The 21,837-nt window shown below is 40.5% G+C and overlaps 2 protein-coding genes across 2 annotated transcripts; both read right to left on the reverse strand.

Moving 5' to 3' along the window:
• Positions 1–36: 36 nt before the first annotated feature.
• On the reverse strand, positions 37–13,344 carry ddx46 (DEAD (Asp-Glu-Ala-Asp) box polypeptide 46). The gene is made up of 23 exons (XM_082549759.1): positions 13,187–13,344; positions 12,858–13,016; positions 11,735–11,857; positions 11,321–11,408; positions 10,977–11,145; positions 10,528–10,769; positions 10,117–10,227; positions 9,787–9,952; positions 9,553–9,673; positions 9,182–9,357; positions 8,814–8,935; positions 7,373–7,451; positions 6,369–6,451; positions 5,995–6,159; positions 5,716–5,878; positions 5,147–5,340; positions 4,884–5,021; positions 4,381–4,530; positions 4,006–4,233; positions 3,574–3,792; positions 1,222–1,366; positions 748–821; positions 37–630 (listed from the first exon to the last, which is right to left on the reverse strand). The coding sequence occupies exons 1-23, from the start codon at positions 13,201–13,203 to the stop codon at positions 583–585; spliced, it is 3,180 nt and encodes a 1,059-aa protein (XP_082405885.1). The 5' UTR covers positions 13,204–13,344; the 3' UTR covers positions 37–582.
• Positions 13,345–14,351: 1,007 nt separating this feature from the next.
• On the reverse strand, positions 14,352–20,755 carry camlg (calcium modulating ligand). Its single transcript, XM_082549979.1, has 4 exons — positions 20,424–20,755; positions 18,514–18,956; positions 18,311–18,376; positions 14,352–16,838 (listed from the first exon to the last, which is right to left on the reverse strand). Exons 1-4 carry the CDS (start codon positions 20,572–20,574, stop codon positions 16,647–16,649), a joined length of 852 nt encoding a protein of 283 aa, XP_082406105.1. The 5' UTR covers positions 20,575–20,755; the 3' UTR covers positions 14,352–16,646.
• Positions 20,756–21,837: the final 1,082 nt, after the last annotated feature.

A 21,837-nucleotide genomic window follows, 5' to 3' on the forward strand; every position in this document is an offset into this window, starting at 1 on the left:
TCCTGAAAATTCTAATTTTCACCAAACAAGCGAGAGTAAAGGCTCAAAAAACGACTTTATTTTTCAGATTATTATCCTGAAACCGAGCCATGAAGCAGTTTTAATGCTCACCAAGCATCACTTCCCACCACTGATGAATAATATACAAAGAACTGCTATTAAATAATTAACATTAGCAGTCTGAACAAATACGAAGCACCTTAACAGACTGGAAACAAGTTTATTTTCTTAGCAACATTGTTTTCTTGGGATCTTTCATAAAGATGATGGTTGGTGTGGTGTTCCTACATAAATGTGACTAAAAACATCTTATTAATGAAACCAGGTCTTATACTTAAAGACATATTGTGGATAGTTCACTGCAGCATTGTGCTGGTTTGATGGTATAAAAATCATTGGACATATATGTGTGTGTGTGCGTGTGTGCGTGCGTGGGAGGGGGGGGTCAAAAATGCAAACAAACAAAATGCAACTAAAGTTGGACACATTACAAAAAATATTGACTAAAATATTCTTCAACAACTTGGATGAAACTGTGGAGATGAGGAATGGAAGCTCCTCCGGTGTGCCTCGGTTCATCCTCTACAGCACTTTGTACCGGCCTTTGCTCGTCGGCTGGTAGGAGTTTTGCTGGGGGGGGGGGGGAAGAAAGAAACGGGAAATAAAATTAAACATTTTCGGCATAAAGTCACTGCATAATAAGAGTGGATGACATGTTTTAACATGTGTGAGCAAAAAGATACTTACTAATCGGATGAGCTCTTCCTTGATTAGCCGTGTAATTTCTGTTTTGGCTTTCTGCACAGCCAGTTCATTTGCACCTACAACACAAATAACATGTTAATATTCAGTATAGGCTGCTCTGTTAAGGAAACTGGACACCCCATTAGGAAATTCATTGCCTTCGAGGTAATTAAAAAAAAAATACCAAAAGGGAGGGAGGAGTTGTATTTTGCAAGAGGCACTTTTAACAGCATGATTTAAGCCAACAAAAGCTTTTTTTCCTTCTTTAAAACTTGAAAAGTCAAGATTATCTGCTCCGTGTGATAACTAGTTTATAAACTTCCTGCGTTGTGCTGTTCTCAAGTTATCATGTTCATTGTTCGTGTTCACTGAACCTTAGAGTTCAGCAATTGTACAGCTGCCCTAAAAATATCTTGTTATATCAGGTGTCAGGACTTTAAAAAAAAAAAAAAAGGACAGACGTTCTTTGACACATACTCTCAATAGCCAGGTAGATCTTGCGCTCTCCTTCCTTGGGCTCTTTGCCTGGAGGGAAGTACGTTCCTCTGATGGTGATGGCAGCTTCAGAGTATTCACCGATCCTCTGCAAAGCTTCTTTAGATGTCACCTTCCACCTGGCAGTCTGAGGGAAGGAAGAAAAGGAAGATTTTATAAGCCCTTTTTTGTCTGCTTTATGTTCAGAGGAAGAAACAAAATACTTTGGGATTCTTGATTGTTAATCAGTCGTGACAAAAAACACAAAACGCTCAGTTTAAGCATCTGTCATCTAAAAGATAAGCCCCTCTCCCGGACAAAAAGCATTTGTATTGAGCATAAACATTTTGCCAAAAATTAGAACAGCTTAGCTTTTTTTAATCAGAGATTAAAAGAAAGTTATTTTCTTAGTAGCTTAAAGAAGTCGAGGATTTTAATGTCAAGTATTTTTAATAGATGGATTTGCTTAATTTTCCACTCAAATTTGCATATGTTAGACTTTACATCATGATGCACCAACTACATGCAAGAGGTGGATTTTAAAGGAGTATAACAGGAATGACTACTAGGCCCTCAGGTCTCCAGCTGTCTGCATCCGTGTTCGCAATGGAGAATAATCAAGACTTACGTGTAAGCAAATCAGGAACACACATTCACAGATGTTTTAAAAAAAAAGTACAAATGGCTTTCCAACTTTAAATCTGAAATTGCATTGCTAAAAAAAGCGACAGTGTAAGTCTTACATAAACACTTAGAGAAACAACGTCTATGCTAGAAAAACTTGAACGCGTTTCACTTGAAACCACAACCAGGAGATGGGTTTGGTGTGGTGTGAAAATCACTAAAAAGAAAGCAAAGAAAACACTCAAAGACGTGTAAAGTGGAACTTCTGGTATGTATGGGTAGAATGCCTGCAGACTAAAAAGTGAGCAGACTCTAAAATGGGAATCATCTCTCAGTTTTATAGGGGTTTTAGCAACGTTCACTCAACACAACGTATAAAAAGCAAGATGAGAGAAGAAGGAGGTCTTACAATAATGCAAAAAGAATGACAGGATATCTGTGCATTTGGCAGGAAAAATAACTTTTGAAGGAATTTTGCTGGATTTTTGTTATTGCTCCCCACATGAAAGTACACTTTAATAATAGTAAATCTGGGTGTTGGAGGAATTGTGGCTCCCAAACTGCAGAGCATTATGTCTGCTGGGAATGTCAACACATGCAAAACTACTGGATGGAAACAGACAGGGTGTGACAGGGTGGATCGTCAACACTCACATATGACCTTATGTCTGGATAACTTTCCACCAAAGGAATCAATAAATAATCATATTGATGATGTTGTTTTATCGCCTTATGATGTATTATGATCCTTAGATTTCCCCATTACGCATTCGTTATTTATATACAAATGTATGGCTAACCAGGTAGCTGCAGGTTAGTCTTACATGTCTGTAAATTTGTTGAAAAGTTTTAAATAATAATAGTTTTGGGTTTTTTTTCTTTCTTTTTTTTAAAAGTGGGCTTGAAAAACAAAGGGAGCAATAGTAGAGCTCCGTTTAACAGGAAGTAGTCAGGAAAAAAAATGCAAAAGCAAAAGTTTGTTTTATGTTTTGATTTGTCTTCTGTTTGGTCTTTTACTCATTTTTAAGTCCTTACACGGCCTTGCCCCACACGACATCTGAGCTGTTTTATTTCCCAGTTGCTCAAATCAGCAGACCAGCTGCTCCTGGATGTGCCGAGGACACAGTGGAGGCTCGGGAGAACAGGGATTTGCCATGGCGGCTCCCAAACTGAGGAATTCTTTGCTGTTAAAAAGACAGGCCTCTTCACTACCAGTTTGCGCTTATGACCCACCTCTTCATCTTGGCTTTTGTGAGATGTTGATTTTACGTTTTGATTTTAAATTTTTACTCGTGTTTAATTCTGTCTTGATGCTTTTATTTTACATTGTAATTTTAATTCTATTTATTTTATTCTAACATATCTTTATTTTTGTATCCTGAGGTTTTATCAGTGGTTGCTGTTTTTTAAAGTGCTTTAAAGGAAGTTGGCTTGGCTTATCAGCAGCACGGGCTAAGCTAACAATCCAACAACAGCACAAACAGAAATAAGCTAGCATGCAGACAGTTGATCCCCATATTTTTGACACAGACCCCTGGTGACAATACACAGCAACAACATCCAGATTCATGATTCCTTCCCTATGCTGTTTTGGAGAAATGACTTAGTCGAGTTAAACTACTGAAACCCAGCGGCTGTGAAAAGAAAACCTGAGTCCAAAAAACAAAGAGCAAAAATAAAACTGATCCTTGCTGAATATTTCAGTACAGCCCTGCGCTGTGTGCCGCTGACCTGAGGGAAGTCGTTGATCTCCAGCTCCTCTTCATATCTCCTGACTGTCTCAGCCTGCTCAGCCGCCTGCCGCTCCTCCTCCAGCTTCTCCACCGGGGTGTAGTTGAGCTTTGCATTGATCTTTTCTGCCAGCTGCTCTGCGATGGTTTTGGCTGACACTGAGGGGGTCATGATGGTGCCGCCCCGCAGGATGGCGTTGGTTGCCTGCTGCATTACATCCTGTAGACACAGAGTAATTGTAATTGTCACAATGCAAACAAAGTTTTAATTACTAGCTGAGGTCCTAGGATTTTTGTGGGTACTAAGTATTGGACACAATAAAAATTAAACCTAAGTGGTTAGTCTGAAAAATCACAAGTCCAGCAATCTCAGCTGTGTCATGAATACGTGCACAACCGTCCACTTCACGGTGGCACTGGAGTCTTGACGTACCTGAGCCTCAGCGCCCAGGTTCTTCTGAGCGTTGATCTTGAGCGCCAGCCTTTTGGCCATTTCCAATTTCTGGATGTTACCAGCAGACGTAGGCCCGAGTCCTGGCAAACCTCCGGGGGCAGCCGCTGTGGCGGCAACAGCTCCAGCTGGACCAGCAGCCGCGCCCGGAGCAGACAGATCCTTCACCCTCTTCTTGGAATTAAACATACTTTCGATTTGCTCCTCAATCTAAGAAGGAATAACAGTTAAACATGTTTAATAATAATAGAACTGCAATTAGAGGACAAAAAAAACTTGAAGCCAAGCAGCTTAGCAGAGGTAAGTAAACAATTTAAATAAAAAAATTTAAATCTCCATTATTTAAAAGTTACTCACATCCAGGGCTCCGTCCTCATCGTCAGAGTCCTGCAAACCGAGAGCAGCTTTCTGCAGCTTCTTCCTCTCATTGGCCAGAGCATGCTCAGTCTCATCAAACTTGAAGCCTTTTCCTGAGAAACCACTGCTGCTCTTAATGGTCTTACCCTCCTGCACAGAGCAAACGGAGGAAAGAAAGAAGCTTTCAAGTTTGTCACATTGTTCTTCTAGATCCTTTTCAATCTGCTTACTAACTGAGACACCAAAGATCAAATTTTATCCCAATTAATGTTAAGCATTTACAATATAAGAAAACAATAAACAAATGAAATACGAAGTATAGAAGCAACAAACTAGCACCATGTAACTGCAAAGAAAGCATAAAAATGAACATGATATTTAAGCTGATGCATTACATGTGCAGAAAGACGTTGCTAATACCTTCAGAAACTTCAACATACGTTTCTCCCTGGCAGTAAGTACTGCTAAAATATACGATTGCCTACTGCGGGTCTTTATCTTACCGCTTTTTGTTGGTCTTTGAAAGAGGCCCAAAGCTGCTCCAGTTCTGGTGGGACCGGAGAGCCCGACAGCTCCAGAGCTTTAATGATATCGCCAGCATAGCGAACCTGATCCTCCGTGATGAACGTGTAGGCGTATCCCTGAGAAGCAAATGTGTACAGATTTAAACATGATTACCACCAAAAACAAAACACCCCAAATGTCAACACAAATTTCCTAGTTTTTGATGTCTAAAATTAAATGAGCTCCCTTTAAAGGGGCTGACCTTGTTGCCTGCTCTGCCCGTGCGCCCGGCCCTGTGAACGTAGTCCTCGTAGTGGTTGGGACAGTTGTAGTTGACCACCAGGATCAGCTGCTTCACATCAAGGCCTCTGGCTGCCACAGAGGTGGCGACCATCAGACGACACGCTCCATTCTTAAAATCGTTGATGATGCTGTCTCTGTCGTACTGATCGATTCCTTGGAGACACAGAATTACTAATTTGTAGTAAATGTGGCCATAACAGAACAGAAACCTAAAAATATAACTGACAGATATAAAACTGACTGATTGTATATTCACATTAGGAGGACAAAAAAAAATATGAATTCATGTGGTTTGATGAGACTTTTTAATATTCCTGGTCGTTGTTTAAACAGACCAGATCATCCCAAATACCTGAAATTGAAAAGTGATTGACAATCTGCTAGCCAATGAAGATTCAATATGATGAAAAAAAAACAAAAAAAAAAACTAATGAGGCTTCTAAATGAGACTTGAGAAACCAGAGGGTGATGTCACAGTAGCTTTGTTATTCATCATATGGCTGTCAAAGTCAAAGTGTGGCTCACTACCTCCATGTAAAGACATGCAGGGGTACGAGGCTTTCATCAAGTCTTTGAGCAGTCCGTCTGCGTGCTCCTGTTTGTCCACAAAGATGATAACAGATCCTTTTTCCTGGTAGTGACCCAGAATCTCCAGCAGCTTCAGGAATTTCTTGTCCTCATCGATTACTAGCTGCAGAAATAAAAACAGATACTTTTTAAAAAGGGGGGGAATTAAAACTGAACTAGTAAGCAGAGAAACTGAAAGGGAAAGTTACTGTTTAGTGAGATGTAACATAAATGGCTTACCACGTGTTGCTCCACATCAGAGCAGACGACACTGCGGCCTCCCACCTGGATCTCCAGGGGCTTTGACAGGATCCTGCGAGCCAGCGCCTCCATGGCTCTGGGGAAAGTTGCTGAGAACATGACCGTCTGACGGTCTGGACGCACGTTGTCAACGATACGCATCACCTGGTGTGTGAATCGGAGGGGGAAAAAAATATATCTGAGAATTTTTGTCACTGAACATTTTCTTTTGCAGGTTCAAAGTTGATTTGTCCTGGCTTTATAAAACATTATTGTGACAACCGTTCCTCAAGTGCTAAACATTATACACTAAAAATGCTTCATTTGATGCTACTGATGCATGAAAAGCTGTATGTTAATGTATGATCCCCCACCTGTGGCTCGAAGCCCATGTCAAACATCCTGTCTGCCTCATCCAGGACCACATATGTGACTCTGCGGAGGTTGGTTACCCGACCTACACATTAAGGAAGACGGGCATAAGGAAATCAGTTAAATATGAACAACGCCAAGGCTTAACAGGCATCCTGCCTTCTTCACATCACATGAAACTAGTCTAACAAAACACAGAAAAGCTTTTTCCATGATACAACTACTTGATACAACTGGACAATAAATCAAGGCATCCTAATTTCAGCACATTTTTCAAGTGGCCAGAGTTTTATTGCATTGGTATTTTAGGCTGTTCATTTCTTTGCTCGTCTTGCGTACCATCTCAGGGGCAACTGGGACCTGTAAAACATATAATACAAGAGATGGAGCCACATCAAGCACTATCTGAGCGAGCGCCTTTTCACCTACAAGGGAAACATATTACAGATTACCTCGCATGTGTGGAAGCAACAAGAAACCCCTTCTATCATACTAACTGCTACACACATGTAATAGCTACTTTCTAAGTACACTAATAGTGTTTTTTTCACATTTCTATGCAAAGGCTCAGTGCTGCGCAGGACTCTACAATCATATTTACTCCCAGAAGCAGTACATTAAGTCAAAATAACCTGACATGATGCAAAACTCTGATATAATACAGTGCATACCCCTGACCACCTTACATCCATGTTATGATACACTTATCAAACATTACGATTGTTTCCTGCTTTAAGTCAGAGGAACCGTGGAGGCAGCACCAGGTCCACCTACCTGTACTTGGCCTGAGCTTCGGGAATAACACATCAGTCTTGTAGATATGAGTGATCCCAAAGGTGGTCAAATAATGCCAACAGTTTAGTAAGTAGTACTGATTTGGTTCATTATGTACTGTATCATACTGTTTAATCCATGCAAAGCAACAAGAAAAGGCATCAAATGAGCAGATTTGCATTTATGTCCTATAAGGATAGAGAAGCGACACGACCAAGAGTGATGAACTCACCGCTGTTGGCCCCCAACATGTCAATCATTCTTCCTGGTGTGCACACGATGATCTCAGCTCCTCTCTTCAGCTCAGCGATCTATAATACAGAAGGCAGCGTTAAGGAAAAACACACATTTTCTTTCTGTTACAGGAGTTTTGAGGGAGGAACAATGTCCAGAATTTAAACACTTATAATACCAACACAAACACAATAAAGTGATTATGGTGCACGAGGAGCGTATACAATAATGAGCAACTTGAATTTGGAAGTTTGTGCTACTGGGTCTCAAATCGGTGTTTCCTCCAAACCTTTTCAAAATTCTTCAAATTATTTTACAATATATTTTTTAAGAAGTCTCAGCCATGCATGTTTTTGTTTAAATATATACAAGAATTGCAAAATAGTCTAGAAGACCAATTTTAGGTAGGTATTTTATGCCGTTATTTGATAGTATAAAAGGTAGACGCGGCCACAATGTCATCACCTGCTGTTTGGTGACGTTCAGTTTGACATCACCACCTTGGTGTTTTTAAATTAGATGTGAAAAGTGAGACTCAAACTGAGGATATCACCACCTGGTAAAGAGCCTGGATAATCCAAGTCGTTAGCCAGTGAACATAACCTGGATATTCCTCCTTTCTGACGACGAATGGCCATCATTTAGACTCAAGTCTTCAGGAAAGTGCTTACAGGTAACAGAGTAAAGGAAACCAAGGGCTGTTATAGCACAGACTCTACTACTTAAAATCTTCTTGCAATTGGAGGAATCACCCCCTTGCTGCCCATAAAAAGAAGCAGGTTTAATCTTCTACTCCACCTCAAAGTTAAAGTAGAATTTATTTATGGTTCAGCAGGGAGAGCTCGCTCACAATATGCTGGAAGTCCAGGGATGGCCCATCTACGGTCTACCTGCACAGAGCTTTTTGTCAATTGAGGCAGCGAACAAATAAGTGCTACAGCCGGTCTGTGGGCCCCTCTTCTTGTGCTGTTGATATACAGTATTTTTTGACATGCACTACTGGCATTTTGGAGGACTGCATGGAAGTGTTTTGCAGTGGGTGAAAACCCTTCTCTCCACTCACTGTCCACACAGAAACATGTACATGGATGGAACAAGCGGAACCACAATTTGCTCTGAAGCCTGTGTTATACTGTCAATGTTGACAGTAGTCCTGTAAGCAGTTATTATAGCAGCAGTTGTTCTTTTGTTGTTGTTTGTTTTTTTAAAAACAACCTATTGTAGTTTCCCACACTATTACATCAACATCAGCCTGAATCATTAATGCAAGGCAGGATGGATCCATGCTTTCAAGTCGTCTATACCAAAATCTAACCCTACCATCCAATATATAAATCCATTTTTGGCTCTACTGAAAAGCATGAGCTGCTATTTCAGATGGACACCATAGGTCTATTAAACCTCTAAAATGATGTAGTTGTGCTACAGCGCACACTTACCTGTTCACTGATGCCCGTGCCTCCATAAACACACACCACCCTGAGTCCCAGCGGTTTAGAGAATTTCTTACACTCCTTTGTGATCTGCAGAGCCAGCTCTCTGGTTGGAGTCATAATTACAGCTGTGTAAAAGGGAGGAAAAACAGGATAATTGGATTGTTGTCGTTAGGAAAAAAAAAAGGAAGAAAAGAAAAAAAACTTGACCATTTGGTCTTCATCTGACCTACAGTTGGATTCTGAACCCGGACTATGAAAAGCAAAGGAATCAGACAGGATTCATATGTTTTTATTTAAATGTGATCAAAAGATGAGTTTATTTATATTTTAGTGAGAAGCCCAAAGGAAAAATAAAAGTTCCTGTTGCTTACAGATTGGGCCCTCAGATTCCTCCAGGGGTCTCTGGTCCATGATGTGTCGGAACATGGGCAGCAGGAAAGCTATGGTTTTCCCGCTGCCGGTCTTAGCAATACCAATGAGGTCTCGGCCCGACATGATGGCAGGGATGGCCTGGGCCTGGATGGGTGTGGGTTTCTCATAACCGTGCCTTTAAAAGAAAACCATGAGCATCTTGTCAGAAAGAGTCATATGCAATCCCAATATATTAATTATATATTTGTGGCTAGTCTTGAGTGAATATGAATGGTCATATTTATTGGCTTATTAATGGATTTTATATAAAGAGAAAAGACTGCTCACTGCACAATGATTTTCAAACATGCACACACAGAGACACACTCACTTCTTCAGGGCGTTCAGGATCTTCATCGACACTCCACACTGCACCCATGTCTTGATGGGTTTGGGACAGCCTTTCCCTTTCACCGTAATGCCTTCCAGTTCCAGCCTGTACGCATTCACTTCTGTATTTATTTAAAATAAAATAAATAAATTGAATAAAGAGATTTTAAACAGGTAATTAAGCATGAAAAAGACAAGTCGTTTATCATAGAACAGATATGGTTTTCTCACTGACCTTCTGTAGTCATCTTGGCCAGCTCAGGCACCTCCACGTAGAAGTTTTTGCGGTACGATTCATACTGGATCTTTGTGTGGTCAACAGGCTCCAGGATCTTCCTTTGTTTGGTCTGGAAGCCTGTCAGAGCCGTCTGGAGATCAACCTCTTCCTCCTCTGATGAGTACTGTCAAACACATGAGCATCATTTTAGATTGTTAAAAGATGAGCCCATCAGCAGAAAGCAGATTAATTACTGAGGATCTCTGTTTCATTCATATCAGCTTCTCGGGCAGCGAGAGAAGAGGTTTAACCTTTATTATATAATCAAAGCAAGCATTAAAATCTCACCTCCATGGCATCCTGGTCATTCTCCATCAGCTCTCCCTTCTTTTTGTGCGTGTGAGGTCCTTTCTTGGTTTTAACGACTGTCACCACTTTGGTCACAGTCATTGCACCTTTCTGCAGAAGAAGAGAAGACACGCATATTCATCAGCAGAAGAACAAACATCCATAAAGGCAGCATCTGGTCTGACACTAGTAGATGATAAACCCAAAGCCACACGCTTCCAGTGATGAACACCTAAAGACAAAATGATAGCAACTACACAAACATCAGGAAAATGTTGACAAACTTCAATTGCATTTGAACATTTTTTCTAAGATTTTTAGTTCAGGTGTGTTTTTAGAGCTGATCCTAATGACTTTGGGGAGGGTTGGGCAATAAGGATAACACTGCAAAATGCGGGATTTTGTCCTCACCTTATCATTTCCTTTCATGGCTCCAATGTTGAACTTCTTCACTTCCTGTTTCACCTCCTCCATGTAGGCATCCAGGGGATCTATATCATCCTCCTCTGTCTGCTGCTCCATGGGAGTCTCCTTGTCCTTATCGTCATCACCCTCTTTCTTACCATCCTTTAACTCCTCTTGCCTTTCCCCTTTCCCGTCCGCCTCCTCGTCATCATCTCCCTCCATTACAGCAGAACCGTCCTCGTCATCGTCTGAAATGAAGAGTTAATTAAGATGCTGGGCAAAGATAAACCTATAGCAAGTATTGGTCAGTTAGCTGATAAAATTAAAGCAAATAAAGGGTGACTGATTGGTTTATCACACAGATAAAGTTTTGTTAGACACAGTTTAAACAATTTAAACTACTCGTGAAGTCCAAAGTAAAAATTCAACAGTGTTTCCTCCAGTTACTTCCTCACCATCATCGTCCTCCAGGCTCCATTTCTTGCCCTGCTTCATCTCCTCCAGTTCTTTCTTGATCTCTCCGATGTTTTCGATGGCCTTCTTCCTCTGCTCTTCCCTCCACTTCTCCACCCGCTCCTTCCTCTTCCTCATCTCCTCCTCCAGTTTGTTCTGGTCAAAGTCTTGCTGCATGAAAACAAAGGAAAAGCACAAATATTTTACTTCTCGTTATGTTCTTTACTTACTTGCTTATTATTTCAAACAAAGAGGCACTTTAAAGTTCTTTCTATGGGCAAAGAAAAACATGAAGAAAGGACAATGGCATTCAAGCTAGCAGAAATAAACATATCAACCAACTTACATCCTCAACCTTTTCATCTTCTTTCTCCTCTTTAATCTTTTTCTTTTCAGCTATTGGCTCCAGGGTGTCCTTCTCTTTGCTTTTAGCCCTGCAAGGGAAAAAGAAAATAAGACAAAGTGTAATAGATGGGATTATGGAATTGCTCAGATTAAGCAAACCATCCATCCAATTTCCAAGGTCTTCTATACCGTTCACCACTTCTAGAGGACAGTTTAATCTTTATAAAAATGGAAAGCCCCATATATTATATGGTGTTTTTTTTAACTGTCGCCAAGCTCTGAAAATATGCCTCACATCCTGGCTGCTGATAGCATCTTTACATGACTCTGCGTGCCAGCAAAAGAACACAGTGGAAGTACAGAGTAGAAGACTCTGTGTGTTTTCAATTTCACAGATGGGAATTTAAAGCCTCACTTTTCATCCTTTTTACTGCTCTTGCTGGGGCTACCAGAGCGGGACCTCCGGGCTCGGCTTCTGCTGCCCGACCGCCTCCTGTCTCGGCTTCTCGACCTCCTCCTCTCCCTGCTCCTGGAGCGCCTGGAAGCCAAAGGCAAACATATCACATGTAAAAGGACAAATCAACAGGGAGACAACAGTTTTGTCAGTTTCAGCTTTTTAAGTGTGCAGATGCGCATCTGAAAGGAAACCTCACAATAGCTTAATCATGATAAAACTGTATCATAAAAAAAGTGCACGAGAGTTTTCATTGTCTCGATTCAAAACGATTCTTCGCCATCACTGTGATTTTTATCCACTGTCCTACTGGATTTGCAAAATTCAACACATGTGAAAGTTTTAGTTCAAAAGAATTTTCAAATCAATGGATGCAATTCTACTGAAATTAAAGATAATTACCAGACAGAGCAACAGCAGTAAACAGTTTTGTTAAAAACTAAATTTGGCTTCTGTTCATCACCGTATAGCTTGGACATATAGCCTGTTGTTTTTCCCCCCCATTAAAGCAGGCTATTGTCTGATGATGTTTATCAAAGAGTTTTTGGTGGACTCTGTTGTCCTAATGTCTCTGAAGGAAGAAAAAAAAATTGAGAATGTGCCCCTCTCCAAGCAGACAATTGACCTTTTCTCATTGGCTCTGGACAAGAACTGTAATGTTTGCGAGTCAAGTTACTCATCTTTGCAAGTGGGAAAACAAAAGAGTGTGAGATTAGCGAGTGCCCCAGGAGTGATTTATTAACAGAATACCTGCATGCTGAAGCTGAAATGGGACAACAGGCAGGCTACAACCAAAACAATGTCAGACGTTTGAAACAGATGCAAGATAAAGTGACTGAAATGAACCCAGAACTGCAATTGGTATTGTTGCGTCGTATTATAGGTCAGGAAGTGTTGTGCAAGTCTGCAAGAGATGGTCATTCTGCCTGCATATGGTTGGAAAGTCAGTATTGTTACATCGGATCAAAAGAGTGACCAAAAACTTCAATTTGTGTTCAGGCTGTAAACACCAGAAGACTTCAGTCCACTTCAAAATGTATTTATTTACGTGTACACTTAAACTTAAGTTCAAACCACCACACACCTGGCTCGTTTTCTGTCTCTGGAGCGCGACCTGCGGCGATCCCGGCTCCGTGACCTCTCCCTCCGGCTCCGCTCGTCTTTCTTGGAGCGCTTGTCCGGGGAGCGACTCTTTGATCGGCTACCCGACCGTCCCCGAGATGCGGAACGTTTCCGGTAATGCCTGTTGATTAAAAAACACATGATATGAGAGATTAGCTCTTGGTTAACGTGCATAAACATCAGTACGCTTTTAGCCAGCATGCTAACGCTAATCTAAAATCGCTTCCTCAAACAGAAGTTAGTCACACTCGATTCACCAGCACCAGACTAACCGTAAAAGTCCAGACATACCTCGACTCACGTCCCATCTCGAACCCACGCAGATAAGTCTCGCAAAAAAAGTGAAATTAGTTCTCAAAAAATAAACGAGTCTTGCGCGTCGAGTGGATGTTTGTGTGTTTGAACCCGCACGTAAAAAAAGTGCGACTCTACAACTCCTGAACTCCACGGGTAAAAGGTTGCTGCGCCACCAAGTGGTGGGAGGTCAGAATACCCCAGCCTTATCACAGGCTGTGTCGCAGGGCTTTTCATTTGTGAGCGGTTCCCGAACTTTATGAAGATGATTTCATTTTCATTTATTTCACCTTATTCATCTTTTTATCTTTCGTGGAACTGAAACATTTTAAAATGCTCTCATTCTTAAATATAAGATGTATTAATTGGAGGATCAGTGGTTTATTGGTTCCACCACAGAGTTATAAATTAAAAACCTATTTATCTTTCTTGTTATCTTCCACATTTTAAAGCTGAGACTTACATGAGAGATCGCACTGGATTTGAAAAGAAAATATAAAAAAAAAAATCCTCCAATGGCAGCTTTTTGTCACTACTGGGGTGAATCTAAATGCAAAATGTTCAACGTAGCAAATATTTGCCAGAAGATTGGTTAAATTTCAATATGAACCATGAATAGTAAAGTAAAAGAAGAGTAGTAACCGTAAAGACAAGACGTATAACAGCAGATCAAATGATTCCAATAAGTTTTACTCAAAGATAACCCAAGTAAATACAAAATGCAGTTTTGAAATGACTTCATGTATTTAGGGAAAAAAATCTAACCAAACTTACCAGGCCCCTATTAAATACTACACCATTACAACCAGAGGAGCGTGAGCTGTTGAAGGCAGAATGGATCCATGCTTTCATGTTGTTAACATCAAATTCTGACCTTACACTTTCAATTGTGCAAGAGTTTGTTGGTTTGATTCCAGCTACAGACACAAATACCCTTTAGGGTTACATCCTGTCTAAAACGCTGCCAAACCAAACATGCTTGACCATGCTTACATGGCTATACAGGCATTTAGTTACTGCCCTGTGATTGGCTGATTAGATTAGATACATATTTTTAATAAGCTAAATTTAGTCATTTCAGTTCCCTTGGTCTTTCAAATTAAGGCTTTTTCAAAGTTTGGCTCAATAACTGACTGCCAAAAAAAAAAAAAAAAAGAAGAGGTGAGTCACACAAGTAGTATTTATTTGGTATGAATTGTTCGGTTGCTCATTCATCTTTTGGAGCAGAGACTGTTTACATCACATCAACACTACATTTGTTACTCACGTTCAAATATGTAAGATACCGCAAGAGCCATTAAAAACAGTATCTGCAAATTTACCTTATCAAAAAACAATCAAGTAGGTCAGACAAGTTGTAGGATAAATTACACCAAGTCATTCACATGGAAAAAATATTCACATTCATAAATTAATCAGGTTAAAATTACAAATATGAAACAAGGACAGCACAGAAGTAGAGAGAGCATACTGTATATTTATGCAAGTATGTATGAGAGAGGCTTGAACAAAGCAAAGCAGGATATGTCACCAGAATTACTCAACACAAATAAGCATACGAAGTCCCACTGCCTCACACAAAACTGCAGTGACAGCACTTTCTAGTAAAACCCCCCAAAACACTCTCAGCGTGTATAAAGTGTTTTAAGCTCACCGAGCTTAATAAAGTACACAAAACATACAAGGGCTAAACTCTTCATCAGACGTAAACAAAGAAGGAAATTGTTTGTAACGTAAGTGGACCCTTCCCAAAGATCAGAGAAAATGTGATTTTTAAAGCAGTGCTATGAGGAAAAGAAAATCCCTCAGAAATGGGAAGGTCCTCAACACTCGACTATCTTTAAAATCTCTAACTGAAGGTTGGAGGGCCATCTATGTAAAAGTTTGTTTTGTAGAAAAATCAAAGAAGCTCACAGTTTGAGGCAATCCAGAAATTCTGTCATTCTTCCTCATTCCATTTATACCAGAGTAGTTTTGTTCTTCCCGGCCTCTTCTACCTCTAAGATCTCCGTCTTTTTAAGCCAGCTCATTCTGATGGACAGAAATGTTTGATACGGCTCTTTCTACAACAGATTATTAGTGTGGTTAAACGATGTCTAACTGCTGGCCTCTTTCTCTCCTTCTTATTATTTGTTTTAAATAGGCTGTGCAGCAGTGTCGGAGGTCATCCGAACCTCTCCACTCAGAGAGAAGCAACGTAACTGTGAGATCTCTGAGATTAATCACAGTATTCACAAAAAAGCTGAATTAATAAACCTGAGAATAAAAGTCAGAAAGCAAATTTCTGAATCTTGTCATTAATCTCAGGGCGAGTATTTTTCCAACGCTGCTCGAGTTAAACGTTTCTCACACTTTTGTTTGCGGGAGATTTTTCTACTGGGCTGCTATGCTACGATCTGTGACACAGCTGTCACGTCTCTATCTCGTCTACAGCTCTGGTGTGGACACTGCAATCAGCAGGGGTGTTTATGTACCGTATGAGAAAGAACAGAAAACTGCTGCTTCTGTCAATGTCATTCATACTGTCAATTGTAACGGATCAAGAAACTTCTCCAATCTTTCCTTGCAAGGTTGTACCAACGTCACTTTCACAATGTACAAATGAAGCACTTCAACCTAAAAGGCCAGCAGTGTTCTGCGTTTGATTTGAGTGGCATGAACTGAAAGTGAGTTGACCCTGTGCGATGCCCTAAGTTGACAAAAAGATTACCGTACTATAGTGTTGTAGACTAGCTACCTCCAAAATTCTCCAGCAGTTTTCATCGGTTTGACAGCAGATTTTGGTTTTACAGAAGAGTTAGAACCCTGCTGAGGAATCTGGCTGAAAATATGACACCCTGCTCAGACTAACCTCAACTTTGGAGGTTATTACTCCGCAGAATGACTCACAGGCTTGGCGATAATTCAAAGCGTTCTGACTCAACATCTTGTTCAGCAAACAATTGTTCCTATCAGGTGTCAGATTTTGAATTATGACCCAGCCTTTGAGGAGTCTCCAGTGTTTCCCCTTCATAAGTTAAATGCAATCTGTGGCTGCCCACTGGGATGTCAGACTGATGACTGTACAGTAATCCAATCTTCGGCGTGATACTTCCCATTTTCCGTACTAATAAATATCCTTCGGCGCAATAAATGGCAGTACATTCTTTACACACAGGTAACACAGGTTTCACAGCTTCTGTTCAGAGAAATATTAACCTGGAAGTCTGTAACAAACACCAAACTTTGTGGTTGGGCATAGCTTTAGCGTTAGTAAAATCCCGAAGAGCTCAAATGACGAGCACTCGTCCAGCTGGCGTGTGCGGGCCTGATCATAAGGCAGCAGGGGTTCACCTCCAGACTGTCAATGATAAACAAGCACCTAAGGGTGCAAATGAGCATGCCTATGTTGCTATGAGAGATGGGAGGGGACAGCAAAAAAGGAGGGGTGGGGGTTTACAGAGGTCCTTGTAACCTATCAGGGAGTCTCTGAGCCAATGAACAGCAGTATCTCATGCGAGAGGATGAAGGTGAAGAAGTAGACACAGAGGTCAGCGAAGACGTCACCCATCCTCCTGTAGGTGTCCATGGAGCGATTGATGACCTCGGCAGGGATGCCGGACAGTAACAGGGCAGCAGTTAGCACAGTGGTCTGGGTCTTCTTCTCTACCTGCAGAAACAGGAGAACCCAAAGCACATTATATGCAAATATATGTGCTTACTTCTCATTATTAATCAATCTATTTTTGCACTAAATAAATCAAGATTAAAATGTTCAAAAACTAAAACTCTATTAGAAATTTGTGCCAAAAGTTCCTTCAGTGGCCACTTGAGGCTGGCTCAAAGAGCAAGTCAATCCCCATAGACTCCCATGTTAAAATGTCCAGCTTTGCAGCAGAAAGAAACATGTTTACAACCTGCTTTGGTTGTAAATTAAGTGGAGTCACTGAACTGGACCTCTCCATCTATTCTTCTGGTGATGACTTAACAATCCACCAGCTTTTCCAAATATGATCACTTCTTATTTAAAAACAAGAACAGCAGCTGTTAAAATTAAACCCTGAGCCTTCAAAATGAGTCCAAAACTAGTGGGTGATGTCACGGTGGCTATGTCCATGTTTTAAAATATCACTGGACCCTCTGTGGCATAAATTCAAAATGCTCCTGGAAATATTCCTCACATATTTTGGACCATACTGACATTAAAGCACCACACAGTCGCTGTGGATTTGTTAGCTGAACATCCATTATGCAGATCTCCAATTCCACCACATCATAAATGAGTACAGTGAACTCAACGTCATGCTCATGAAAGCAGTTCAAGAAGATCGGTATACTGTAGTCATAATGGGATGGGCATGGGCGGCAACAGTACACCAAAATCTGACCCTACTATCTGAATGACACAGCAGAAATTCAGACTCATTGGAACAGGCAGCATTTTTCCAAACTTCTATTGTCCAATTTTTGAGACCCTGTATGAGCTGTAGCCTCAGTTTCCCTTTCTTAGCTGACAGAAGAAGCACCCGGTGTGGTCTTCTGCCGCTATAGCCCATCTGCTTCAAGGTTCAGGGTATTTTGCATTTAAAGGTGCTCTTCTGTATACCTTAGTTTTAACAAGTTCTTTGAGTCAAACCCTCAACATGGATTTTTCTCACAGAGAATTGCTGATCATAAGATATTTTCTCTTTTTTCAACCATTCTCTGTAAACCCAAGAGATGATTGTCTGGGGAAATCTTAGTAGATCAGTTTCTGAAATACTCAGACTGCCTAACTGGCACCAGAAACCATGCTATGTTACATTTGAATCATCTTTCATTCCCAGATTTTCTGATGCTCGGTTTCAGCAGGTTGTTTTAATCTGTCTAGTTGTTGAACAGGTATTTGTCTTTTCCTTATTAGCAAATAGTTTTTATTGTACTTTGTATGAACTTGGCGTTGGTTGAGAAGATTGTAGCTAAAAAGACTGGGCTGTCAGACACAGCACAACTACATCGGAACAACTGCAATAGGTCATTGTATTTGATTTTCTATTTATACAGAGAAAAACAAAACTAAAATATTATTCGTAGTGCTGTCCGCTCTGCATGCACAATGTGTGCATGCAGAGTGACGAGAGTCTTAAAAAAATAAAAACTCACCTTTGGAAAGTATTTGGACAACCCCATGTAGGCCAGTTCAAGTGTCAAAAATGGAGCAAATATTGACTAAAATAAAACAAGATAAATGTAGCATTAACAAACAAATAAATAAATACATATTTGGTACTGATACTGGCATAAAATGTAAAAATGAACTCCTTACTAGTGCACTAACAAGTCTGTGTTAAAAACCAAAGGCTCACCAGATACTTGCAGACAAAAACCCTGACAAAAACAGCAAGGAGGACGCTGCCGATGAGCCTGAAGACCCTGAAGGGATCAAACTCCTCTGAGTCCGACCTTCCATCCTCGGCCGGCTTTTCATTGGCCAGCTGACCCCGAAGCTTCATGGCATCATCAAAACGAGAAAAGTAGGATGCAGAGAGAAAGCCTGGACGAGGAGAGCCACTGACATCATCTGACGGCCGCTCGCCCCTCGGTCTCCGCCGGACTCCTCCGATATCATCTTCTGAGGATCCTCCGGGTGGCTCACTGGAGAGCTCTGGCAGGGGTGAGCCTCTCCTCTCCGGGGTGGAGCTGTGGGAGTGACTGCCAATCCCTGGAGACGGTCTCGGAGAAGATGAGGCAGTGGACCATGGCTCTAGAGGCAGATGGAACCGGGGTTCTGCAGGACGCCGCGACGCTCCTGACAATGAGAAGACAATAATCAATAATATGACATTAGCTAGTCCTAAAATGATTGGTCACCCCCCCCGTCCCAAAAAACCCCAAATCCAGGTGTGATGTAACTGCAGTTTTAGCTTTAATTCAAAAGGATTTAACAAATTAATTAATTATCTTTATAAACAAATTGCAAGCAGTTTAGATTTTGTACAGGGGACTATGGTTTTACTTCAGTTCAGAGACAGCATAATATGGATAACAGATTGTAGTACCAGTAAGTTTCCATTAAGTTTTTTTTTTTGCTGGGTCTGACGGCGTGAAGACACTGATGAGTTCCAGCTTGTCTGTGTTGTTTAAGTTAAACTGGGAAGTTAATGTCAGCATAATTTTTTGCCTCACAGTGTTCAAGAGCACAGGAGTGAGTGAGAACAGAGAGGTCTGAGCAAAAACAATCAGGACTTGTCAAAACTCATAGTATGTTCCACAGAATTGAGAATTTCAACACATTCAAGTCTGGGAAGATTGATTTTGGATATTTAGAGTAAGATAACTTCAGCGAGGGCACTCATGATGATGGAGGAGGACCTGGGCTTGGTAGATATGGCCACACTGAAGAAGAGGGCTTGAAGAAGTCAATTAAGAAGAGAACAGTGACTGATGATGATGGTCGCTTCGATCACTTTTTGAAACATGATAACTATGATGTGTCGCCAAAGAAAGGGAATGACATCATAGACAGTACTGCTGGTGTTGTGCCATAGAGTGATTGTCTGCCACTTCTGATTTTTCTATGCATTTTCAATGTATAATATCTTTGCTTATTGTACCTACATTATAATAAATACAGTCATTTTTGGCCACTTAAAATATCTCAATAATTATTTGTTGCAATTTCAGCCCCCTTTTGGCCATATCTCTCTATTCTTCATGTCAATGACACTTTTTACCCTGATAAATAAAGGATATATAAAAGTCACAGCCAAAAACCAACTGCAGCTTTTACCTTGTCACTCACTCCTGTGCTTTCTGGTTCCAAATGACTAGATATTTGTTACAAGAGATATGCTTGGCATATATGTACTTTTTGTTTTCTTATGTACTGACTACTGCAGCTTCTCTGCAGGTGTCTTAAAGCCTGTGTGCAATAAGACAGGTTGGCTGAGGTACCTTCTATCTACACTGCTGTATTGTTGTGTATTAATTATTCTGTTTATCAGAGCTGAGCAGCCTGTGAGCCACCCTCTGATCTCCACCTGCTAATGCTAACAACATTTAGCATGATTTGAATCCCAAGCTGCTGCCATTTTCCTCTTCTACTTAATATATCTGTAGTGAGCCCGATTATTTACATAGTAAGTTATGGTCCTAAAAGACAGCACTAACGTCCTAACTGCAGCCGCAGGATGAGGCGGGTCTCTGTCACGACAGCGTGTTTCAATAGGAAAGACACGCCCAGGAGAAATTCAGAGGATCGTTTGTTACCGATTACCGTTATTTTCAGGCTCGTTTTTGGTGATTCCCACGATCCTGTTCATCCTGTCCTCTGAATTCATGAGCAGCCTTTTCCTCCGGATCTCCGCTCTTTTCTGTGCCGCCGACATGGAGCCCGTCTTCTCCTCGCTGGCCTCCCCGGACTCCATGTCGATAATTAAGTAAATGACCCTTTAATGCAAACTCAACCCACAGTACATAAAGCTAGTGCTTCAGTAGCTCACGGTACACGACACAGAAGCCTCAGACCACTGAATTAAACGCTTAACACGAAAGAGCGACGAGCCTTAACTGTGGCGCACAGTGATGATGTCAGCACGGCTTTTTTAGATTACGTCAACGATATGCGATGATTGCGACGGTCAATAGTAATAAAATAATAATAATAGTGAAGGGGCCGGATGGGTATATTCTGCAAAAAGGCAAATTTACAACAAAACGGGTCATATATTTAAAAGAGAAAGGTGATATTTAAAACAAATAAAAACAAATGGCAAGTTTACAAGAAAAAGGTAAAAAAAAAAACTATATAAATTTATGGTAAATAAATTTATTTGTTCTTAGTTTGTTTAAATCCTCAGCCTCTTTATGCCTTTAATCGGCTCTAATACGCCTTCATAAAACTGTATAACAATATTAGCATTTAACGAGCATATAAAAGTACAAAGAAACACTAAGGAGACAGTGTGTTCTGAGTGGCAAAGCATAAGCATAACAAAGCATAAAGCATAAAAAACGGGATAATTTCATTTTTAGTTTCATTTTTGTTTTTCGAAATGGCACCAAATTTTAGATTTTCTCTAGACCTCAAGAGGCTGGAAGTGACAAGTTCTGCCTTTAAAAAAAAAATCCATTTCTGAATGGTCTGTAGTGTTAATAGGAAAAATAGCTCTAACCTCTAGGTTTGGAGTATTCTTTACTCAAGCTGAAGTAAAAAGTGCATTAACGATGCAAAAAAAATCAGACCTGAAATAACAATTTTTTTCAGTTAATTATATAAAAGCAGGGCATATTGATTTAAATAATTGTAACTGAGCTATGGAAAAACTGAAGAAATGAAACAACTTGATCATTTTATTTGTTTCATCTTTTGGTCATTGGTTATATTAAAGCAATGAAGTGATATAATTAAAGGTCTGAGAAAAATGCTTATTGCAAATGTCAACACAGCACATACTGATGCTGAAAAACAGACAGACAGATATCACTAAAAGCCTGAACTTACCACAACTTTCATACCCTTGATGGGTGTCTGTACATCTCACACTCTATGGGCCTCTGTTAGCATGTTAAAGTTAATGACAGCACAATTTTAAAAAACGACCGAACAAGAGAAATGAACACATCAGCACAGCTTACATTTGCAAAGTTGCATCTGAACAAACCACTTCTTCTTCTAGAAGAATCACCAT

This window comes from Aulonocara stuartgranti (assembly GCF_965226115.1).
Source record: "Aulonocara stuartgranti genome assembly, chromosome: 10".
In the NCBI taxonomy this organism is placed as follows: Eukaryota; Metazoa; Chordata; class Actinopteri; order Cichliformes; family Cichlidae; genus Aulonocara; species Aulonocara stuartgranti.

What these genes read in the sequence shown, in the direction of transcription:
- ddx46 (XM_082549759.1), bottom strand. An exon ending in CATGTTGGGGGCCAACAGCG is followed by an intron (nt 6,452 to 7,372) that starts GTGAGTTCATCA and finishes CTTAATGTGTAG; the next exon opens with GTCGGGTAACCAACCTCCGC. An exon ending in ATGAGGACGGAGCCCTGGAT is followed by an intron (nt 4,234 to 4,380) that starts GTGAGTAACTTT and finishes ATTCCTTCTTAG; the next exon opens with ATTGAGGAGCAAATCGAAAG.
- camlg (XM_082549979.1), bottom strand. Translation starts at nt 20,574, where the DNA reads ATGGAGTCCGGGGAGGCCAGCGAGGAGAAGACGGGCTCCATGTCGGCG. An exon ending in AAACGAGCCTGAAAATAACG is followed by an intron (nt 18,957 to 20,423) that starts GTAATCGGTAAC and finishes TCTCATTGTCAG; the next exon opens with GAGCGTCGCGGCGTCCTGCA. An exon ending in TGTCCAAATACTTTCCAAAG is followed by an intron (nt 16,839 to 18,310) that starts GTGAGTTTTTAT and finishes CTGTTTCTGCAG; the next exon opens with GTAGAGAAGAAGACCCAGAC.